Source organism: Nematolebias whitei, chromosome 1, assembly GCF_014905685.2.
Source record: "Nematolebias whitei isolate Nwh7 chromosome 1, NemWhi1, whole genome shotgun sequence".
Classification (NCBI taxonomy): Eukaryota; Metazoa; Chordata; class Actinopteri; order Cyprinodontiformes; family Rivulidae; genus Nematolebias; species Nematolebias whitei.
The window spans coordinates 63,730,134-63,739,421 of record NC_056498.1 but is presented as its reverse complement, the minus strand read 5'-3'; the positions used below and the strand labels follow the sequence as shown (position 1 = coordinate 63,739,421).

The 9,288-nt window shown below is 43.7% G+C and overlaps 1 protein-coding gene across 1 annotated transcript in view; it reads left to right on the top strand.

Annotated features, from left to right (window-relative positions):
* The window catches only part of LOC119430292 (collagen alpha-1(XVII) chain), a 39,285-nt gene that overhangs the window by 22,400 nt on the left and 7,597 nt on the right, over nucleotides 1–9,288 (top strand). Inside the window, exons 28-40 of the mRNA XM_037697738.1 lie at nucleotides 3,591–3,626; nucleotides 3,728–3,799; nucleotides 3,889–3,915; nucleotides 4,001–4,036; nucleotides 5,454–5,489; nucleotides 5,576–5,656; nucleotides 5,745–5,780; nucleotides 5,866–5,958; nucleotides 6,207–6,275; nucleotides 6,419–6,469; nucleotides 6,549–6,608; nucleotides 6,695–6,754; nucleotides 6,854–6,880. Of these exons, the coding sequence (XP_037553666.1) occupies nucleotides 3,591–3,626; nucleotides 3,728–3,799; nucleotides 3,889–3,915; nucleotides 4,001–4,036; nucleotides 5,454–5,489; nucleotides 5,576–5,656; nucleotides 5,745–5,780; nucleotides 5,866–5,958; nucleotides 6,207–6,275; nucleotides 6,419–6,469; nucleotides 6,549–6,608; nucleotides 6,695–6,754; nucleotides 6,854–6,880 (684 nt within the window). The remainder of the gene's footprint in view (nucleotides 1–3,590; nucleotides 3,627–3,727; nucleotides 3,800–3,888; nucleotides 3,916–4,000; nucleotides 4,037–5,453; nucleotides 5,490–5,575; nucleotides 5,657–5,744; nucleotides 5,781–5,865; nucleotides 5,959–6,206; nucleotides 6,276–6,418; nucleotides 6,470–6,548; nucleotides 6,609–6,694; nucleotides 6,755–6,853; nucleotides 6,881–9,288) is intronic.

The window sequence follows — 9,288 nt, the reverse complement described above, 5'->3', positions numbered from 1 at the left end:
CCCATCCATCCATCCATCCATCCATCCATTCATCCATCATCCATCCATCCATCCATGCAAGCATGCATGCATGCATGCATTATCTTCCTCTTGTTCCAAAGTCCGCTTGTTCCAAAGTCAGGTTGTGGGGGCAGCAGCTTGAGCAGGGAGGCCCAGACATCTCTTTCCACAGCCACCTTTTCTAGCTCTTCTGGGGTTACTCCAAGGTGTTCTGAGGCCAACCGAGTCATGTAGTCTCTCCAGCTTGTCCTGGGAATCCCCGGAGTCTTCTCCCAGTCGGACTTGCCCAAAGCACCTCCCTAGGGAGGCGCCCAGGGAGCGTCCTTAGCAGATGCCCTAACCACCTCATCTGGCTCCTCTCGATGTGGAGGAGCAGCGGTTCTACTCTGAGTCTCTCCTGGATAACTGCACTTCTCACCCTATCTCTAAGGGAGAGTCCAGCTACCCTGCGGAGGAAACTCATTTCAACCGCCTGTATCTGCCATCTCATTCTTTTGGTCACTACCCAGAGCTTGTGACCATAGTTAAGGGTAGGAACATAGAATGACTGGTAAACAGAGAGCTTTGCCTTACATTTCAGATCCTTCTTCACCACAACGGACTGGTACAGAGTCTGTAATACTGCAGACGCTGCACCAATCCGTCTGCCAATCTCACACTCCATTCTTCCCTCACTGGTGAACAAAACCCCAAAACACTTGAAGTCCTCCACTTGAGGCAGAACCTCACCCTTGACTTGAAGAGAGCAATCCACCCTTTTCTGGTTAAGGACCATGGCCTCATATTTGGAGGTGCTGATTCTCATCCCAGCCACTTCACACTCGGCTGCGACCCACTTCAGTGAGAGCTGAAGATCACGGCGTGATGACGCCACATCATCTGCAAAGAACAGAGATGAAATTCTGAGTCCACCAAACTGGAATCCCTCCTCCCCCTGGCTGCGCCGAGAAATTCAGTACATAAAAGTTATGAACAGAATCGGTGACAATGGGCAGCCCTGGTGGAGTCCAACTCCCACCCTGAAGGGGTCTGACTTACTACCGGTAATGTGAACCAAACTCTCGCACTCCTTGCATAGGAACTGAACAGCCCGTAACAACGGGCCCCCAAACCCATACTCACAGAGCACCCCCACAGTGGACCCCGAGGAACATGGTCAAATACCTTCTCCAAGTCCACAAAACACATGTAGACTGGATGGGCAAACTCCCATGACCCCTTGAGGACCGTATTGAAGGTAAAGAGCTGGTCCAGTGTTCCATGGCCAGGATGGAACCCGCATTGTTCCTCCTGGATCTGAGGTTCGAATTGGACTCACTTCTCCAGTACCCCTGAATAGAACTTATCAGGGAGGCTAAGGAGAGTGATGCCCCTGTAATTTGAACACATCCTCTGGCCCCACTTTTTGAAGAGGGGAACCACCACCCCAGTCTGCCAATGCAGTGGCACTGTCCCCAATGTCCACATGATGTTACAAAGGCATGTCAACCAAGACAGCCCCACAACATCCAGAGCCTTAAGGAAATCAGGGCAAATCTCATCCACCCCCGGAGCCCTGCTGCCATGGAGCTTTTTAACTACCTCGGCAACCTCAGCCACAGTTAAGGACAGACCAACCCCAAAGTCCCCTGACTCCGTTCCCTCCATGGAAGATGTGCCAGTGGGATTGAGAAGGTCTGAGAAGTATTCCTTCCACCTCCCAATGACATCACTGGTTGAGATCAAAAGCACTCCATTTTTACTAAACACAGTGTTAGTAGAGTGATGTTTCCCCTCCTCAGCCACCTGATGGCTTGCCAGAATCTCCTTGGAGCTGACTGAGAGTCGTCCAGGGTCTCGCCAAACTACTCTACCATCTGAGTTTTTGCCTCCGCAACAGCCAAGGCTGCAGACCACTTGGGCCTCCAGTATTCCTCAGCTGCCTCCGAAGTCCCACTAGCCAACTAGGACTGATTGGACTCCTTCTTCAGCTTGACAGCCTTTCTAATCCAGGGTGTCCACCACCGAGTTAGAGGATGGCCACCGCGAGAAGCACCGACAACCTTGTGGCCACAGCTCAAGGCAGCCACTTCAACAATTGAGTCGCGGAACACGGCCCACTCAGACTCAGTATCCCCCCACCTCAGCTGGGATGCGGTGAAAGTTCTCCCGGAGGTGTGAGTTGAAGATCTTTCTTATGGGTTCTTCTGCCAGGCATCTCCAGCAAACCTTCACTACACGTTTGGATCTGCCGCGTCTGTCCGTCATCTTCCCCCATCATCTGATCCAACTCACTACCAGATGGGGATCAATTGACAGCTCAGCTCCTCTCTTCACCTGAGTGTTCAAAACAAACAGCCACAAATCATATGACATGACTACAAAGTCAATCATCGATCTACGACCTAGGGCGTCCTGGTGCCAAATGCACTTATGGACACCCTTATGTTCAAACATGGTGTTCGTGATGGACAAACTATGACTAGCACAGAAGTCCAACAACAGAACACTGCTCGGGTTCAGATCAGAGGCCATTCCTCCCACGTCCCTCCAGGTCACACTGTCGTTACCCAAATGGACATTGAAGTCCCCCAGCAGAATAAAGGAGTCCCCAGCTGGACCCCCGCCAAAGACTCCAAGAAGGACGGATACTCTGAACTACCGTTTGGCACAAACAACAGTCAGAGCCCATCCCCCCACCCTAAGGTGCAGGAACGCTATCCTCTTATCTACTGGGGAAAACTCCAACACACAGGTACCAAGTCAGGGGGTTAAGAGTATACCCACACCAGCTCGGCGCCTATCACCATGGGCAACTCCAGAGTGGAATAAGGTCCAACCCTTCTCAAGGAGATCGGCTTCAGAGCTCATGCTTTGCGTCGTGGTGAGCTCAACTATATCTAGTTGGTACCTCTCAACCGCACACACAAGCTCAGGTTCCTTCCTCACCAGAGAGGTTACATTGGGCGGCTATGGCTGAGTGGTTAGAGCCGTCGTCCTCCAATGCGGGAGTTTGGGGTTCGAATCCACCAGCAGTTACATGCTGAAGTGTCCCTGGGCAAGACACTGAACCCCTCGTTGCCTCTGATGTGTGTCCCATCAGTGTATGAATGTGATCTAAAGCACTGATTAGTCTCATTAGAATGACTTGTTCAATTAGCTTTGCAGAGATCTAGTAGAGTGCTGTTTGAATGGGTAAATGAGGACACAGATTGTAGTGTAAAGCGCTTTGAGTGTCTTAAAATAAGATAGAAAGGCGCTATATAAGTACAGTCCTTTTACATTCCATGTCCTAAGAGCCAGCTTTGGTAAGCCACGGTCAGAGCGCTGAGGTCCCCACCTTCGACCACTGCTCATGGATTCATGCATCTGACTCATATGGCCCCTCCTGCAGATGGTGGACCAACAGGAAGGCAAACTCATGTTGCTCATTCGGGCTGAGTACAACCGGGCCCCATAGGTAGAGACCCGGTGACCAGGCGCTCGCCGACAAGCCCCTCCCCCAGGTCTTGTTCCAGGGTGGGGCCCCGGTAACCCACACCGAGTTCCTTGTTTTATTTTGTCCATACACGTCTTCTGTATTATATCTTCACTTTTATTTTGTTTTCCAGGATATTCTGGACAAGAAGGTGCAAAAGGATCGAGAGGTAAATTATTCAGTCAAAGCATGTCTCCTTTAAAAACCTAAGCTTACTTCTGCACAATGGTCAGATCAGCAGAAAGTCAGGTTTTTTACTTTTGGCCTCAGGTGACCAAGGACCTACTGGGCCTCCAGGACTCAGAGGTCCTGCTGGGCTTCCTGGAGATACTGGACTTCCAGGTGACATCTCTTTGATCCATTCGTAATTTTATCAGCATTATTTTAACCCAAATAAAGAGTAAAACATGTTAATATGTCCTTGTCTTTAGGAACCATTGGGCTTCAAGGACCACCAGGTAGACCTGTCTTATCCAGCTGTCTTGCAGATTCAGTTTTCCATATTTAATATTTTCCACACTGATGATGTTCTCTAAATTTTAGGAATACCAGGGAATCCAGGACAACCTGGAGTCAAAGGTAAAATTGCTCTGAACTTGTCAGCCATTTGTTTACAACAAATAGTTTTTGCATTCACACTATTGTGATCCCGTGGATCACAATTGGGGAGTGGTGGCGCAGAGGTTAGAGAGGTGGGCCTGTGATCCAAAGATCGCCGGTTCACGCCCTGGCCCCGACAATACCAAAATTGTGGGTGGGGTAGGTGAAGCACCCACACTTGCCCCCACCCTCATTCGCCCCACTCTGGGCCCATGAGCAAGGCTCTTAACCCCCCAATCTGATCCCTAAACAGGTCTCTCTTGAAAATGAGTTCTCGTGGCTCAATGAGACTATCTGTATTAATAAAGGGTAAATGAAAAAAAGATTCCGTATGTTTTTCGTTGCAATTCTCATCCCACAGTTTTTAAGCAATTTCAGCAATTTAAGTATCAAAACGTTCAGCACCTTCAGGAGAAGGGTGCTTTGACTTTTGTTATTGGTGCAACTTTAGCTTTTTGAAATATTTAGCCTTTTCTGCCATTTTTTTCCTCATAGAAAATGAATTGAGCTCATTTTACATCCTTCACATCTTTAGATCTGTTTAAAACTTTTTACTGCTCCTTTCAAATTTTGTTCTAGTTTAGCTTCTTTCAGCTTCCTTGTGCAAATTTAAACTTTTTTTCCAGCTATTTTCTGCTAATTTCAGCTGTTTTTTCAGCTGTTTTTTTGCTCCTTTCAGATTCTTTATGCTAACTACAATATTATTGTGATTATTCTAATGCATTTCTGCCAATGTCAGCTTGTTATGATCCTTTCAGCTTATTTTCTGCAAATTTCAGCATTTTCTGTAATTTCAGCTACAATTTAGCTGTTTTATGCTACTTTGCAATTTGAGCTTTTTCAGCTAATTCCACATTTCTTGCACACATTTCAACTTTTTTCAGCTTAATTAAGCAAAAATAGGCTCTCTCTACTTCCTTCTGGTAATTTAAGCTTCTTTCTGTCTTTGTAGCTACATTTCAACGTTTTTTTTTTCTTCTCTAATTTCTGCATTTTCAGATAATTTCCACTTTTTTGTGCTAATTTTTGCTTCTTTCAGCCTAACTGGACAAACATGTTCTTTCTGTTTTCTTCTGCTAATTTAAGAGTGTTGTACTTTTTCAGCTACCGTTTAAGCATTTTTTTAAGCATTTTTCAGCTGTTTTTAGCTAATTTTTGTACTCATTTCTGTTTATTTAAACTTAATTCAGCAAATATGTGTTCTTTCTGCTTTCTTCTGCTAATTTAGGCTTAACTTTCAATTTCATCTACAGTTCAGCACGTTTTGTTTTTAGCTATTTTTAGCTGTTTTCAGCAAGTTCTTCTGCAATAATCATTCACACTGCATTTTTGCAGGAAATGCAATTTATCTGCTTTAGTTTGATGTTCAGCATTTGGCATGTGTTTGTGTGCTCAGGTGAACCTGGTGTACCAGGGAGAATCATCAATGCAGGTCAGGACTCTTCATAAAACTGGAGTTTTGGTGCAGTTTTTATAAGCTTAACATTTCAAGATTTATTGATCTCTTTTCTGTCCCAGCTGGCTCCACTTCTGTTGGCATCCCAGGCCCACCTGGGCCTGCCGGTCCTCCTGGCCCTGCCGGACCTCCAGGTTTATCAGGTCTTGTTTTTGACATTTTCCTAAAGTTTGGTTGCCAGTCTCTTCATGATACACAAAAAACTGTAATTTTATTTATTTACCTCCTCAGGTCCCATTGGCCCTGCTGGTCTTCCTGGCTCACCTGGTATGTCACTGTGCCATACCAAACTGTTTTATAGGTTTTGGTCGTCAATGCTCGTGTTGACAATTGTTGTGTTTTGTTGTCAAAGGTCCTAAAGGAGACAGGGGCTATAAGGGGGACCAAGGAGAAGCTGGAATAACAATCAGGACCAGTGAAAGTATATCCTCATCCACTGCACAGAGTGAGTTTTTGAGGATTTTCTTAAATACATGCAGTTTTTTTCTGAACTTAGTTTGATGCTGAATAGATTCAAAGCAAGAATGTTAGCAAAATATCTCATAAACATCTGGACAGATTTTAAAGAAACTTTTTAAAGTAGTTCTTTGATGTTTAGCTACAACTGATGGACTTTTGGAGTTAACCCTTTCCAAAATTAACCTGTTTCGTCAGGAGCTCATCACTTAAAGCTATATTTATTTTCTGCTTTAGGACAATTTGGTTCTGCGCTGTCAGAACTGCGTGGCCCGCCGGGTCCACCTGGGCCTCCTGGACGTCCAGGTAAATCAGACACAATCCCGTCCCTTTTAAAACCCACTCACATAAAAACAAACGTTGACTGAGTTGTTTGTTACCAGCGAGGAACCACTCTGTGGTCATGTGGAGTCAGATCCGTTTAAAAATTGTGTTTTTGATTTCATTAGGTGATTCAAGACAGGGACCCCCAGGACCACCTGGGCCTTCAGGCCAGCCAGGTAAGCTCCTATTTCAAACAAAAATTCATACTATAACTTTTATTATGTTACACTCGTCCACTGAATTTGTGTTTTGTAGGCTATGGAATACCTGGACCCAAAGGAGAAAAAGGAGACCCAGGTTTTGCATCCAGCTCTGGTATGATTCAGAATGTAAACTTGTGTTTTCTCTTTGGGTTTGATGAAACAGTGACAGGACTCAGGTCAGGTCTGCTCTTCTTACAGGGACATTTTATACTGGACCACCAGGGCCTCCAGGGCTGCCTGGGTCTAAAGGATCAACAGGTGACCAGATTGTGTAACGTAACTGAATCCCTCACTCTGCACCGCTCCTTTCGTTTTGTTAACATTTCAAATTTAGCATCTCAATTGTTATTATTTCAGGTTCTCCTGGACCACGTGGATACGCAGGTATTTTTTTTTTATTGGTCTTTTCTTTTTAGATGCTTTGATAAAATCTGGATGCCATATTTTAGACCCATGTCAAAAATGACAGAATCACCACTCCTGGAGGGTGTTCTTCCAATTGTTTGATTTTATTTAAAAAAGATAAATCACAGACATGCCACAAAATTATCATTATTCAAAATTCCAACCTTCTGGCATTAAAAAACCATAACAAAAGAAAAATATAATTGTTGTAGTGATTCACAACAAAGGTGATTTTAGCCTCTTTTGGGGGCTTTTTTTTTTTGTTATGATCAGTTAACACTAAACTGATTTTGTACAAAGCGTTTATCAGGTTGTGTCACGTAAAGCAGAATGCTACATCTCTAGCATCTTAGCTAGCACATCTGTATTGCACGCTGCTAGCTTAGCGCTACTTCTTGTTGTGCCGTGCTCTGTAAAATAGTTATTGAATCAAGCGTTTACTTATGTAGGTAAACATAGATGTTTAACAACCTGTTAAAATACACGAGCATGCAGGAAATGGCATCTACTTTATTCAAAATTTTCTGGGTGAGGACCACCCAGACCCTCCCACTAGTGTGTCCCCCCCACATTACAAATGCTTCTGATGCCAATGGCCATTGTGTTGTTCAAGCCAAGAGCTGTTGTCAACACTGAGGGCTAAGCTACGGTGGCCGGCGGGTGCAAACGAGTAGCAAACGGCGAAATGCGCAGCAAACACATGTATGATGCAAACTCAAAAACATGCAAATACACACAAAAAAATGCAAACACAAAAAACAAACACAAACACAAAAAATCAAATGCAAACACAAACAAAAAACACACGCAAACAAATAAATATGCAAACAAAAAACAAACGCGAACATAAAAATATCAAATGCAAACACACAAAAAAACACGCAAACACAAAAAAATGCAAACACAAAAAAACAAACGCAAACTAAAAAAAACACGCACGCAAACACAAAAAACATATGCAACAGAAAAACGTTGCAAACAGGGAAAGCACCAGCACACTGCACCCCTAAAGGTCAGATTCTAGAATCACCCCTGATTCACAATTTATATTTTCTTAGATCAAATGGAGGAAAAAATATGGAATCACTTAAATCTGAAGAAACAGTTAAAGATTAATAAGAAAAGCACGGCACCAAAGCCAGAGGTGGTGCAACAAAGTTTTCTTTGTTGCACCACCTCCAGATTTTAGAACAGCTTGACTTCTCTGAGGCGTGGATCAAACTAATGACAAACAGTTTTCTTCATTGAGCTGTCTCCACATGTCTCTTATTGCTGGTGCCAGATCAGCCTTACAGGTTTGGAGCCTTGTCATTGACCATTTTCTTCACTTTTAACCAGAGATTTTCAACTGGACAGAGATCCAGACTATTTGCCTTTGACAGTACAGTGGTCCCTCGCTACTTTGCGGTTCGACTTTCGTGAACTCGCTCTTTCGCATTTTTCAAAGTAAGATTGGACATGACACACAACTGACTGACTGATGGATGAGCTACATGATATGCATGGGTTTCTTATTTAAAATAATTTGTTTTAGAACCTGCTGCACCTGTGTGCATCCCACAGGTACAGGGAGGAGCTCCTTCCTGCAGCTGATCTCTGCTCTGCAGCAGAGAAGTGGGCGTGGTCAAGAAAGCTGTCACACACACACACACACACACACAAACATTTTATATATATATATATATATATATATATATATATATATATACTGTATAGATATAGATATCAGTAGTCCCTCATTTATTGCGGGGGATCTGTACCCTGAAGACCCACGACAAGTGAAAAACCGCAAAGTAGGAATAGTAGACCAAGTAATAATTAGTAGTTTATATATTTTAAACCCTTTCCACACTCTTACAATTTTCTAAACAATGTTTCTAAACTCTAAATGCTCTAAAAGAGCACAGAATGTCATGATTTCCCTCTTTGTGCTGCTGCTCTCAGCCACCTGCAAGCACTCTCGGCCACGCCCACTTCTCCGCTCTGCACACAGATCAGCTGATCAGCTGTTCAGCTGCAGGAGGAAGTTTATCCTGCAGTAAGGGCGGCACAGATGCGCAGGAGGAAGCTTTTTCTACAGTTGTGAGCTGCACAAAGGAGCAGCAGGTGCTAAATAATTTTAAACTATTTATTTTAAATAAAAATTCCATGCCGATCGTGCAGCTCATCCATCATTCAGCCAATTGTGTGTCATGTCCAATCTTATTTTGAAAAACCACAATAGAGCGAATCCGCAATAAACGAACCGCAAAGTAGTGAGGGACTACTGTATGTGTATATATATATATATATATATATATATATATATATATATATATATATATATACACACACACACATATAGACATATATATATATATATATATATATATATATATATATATATA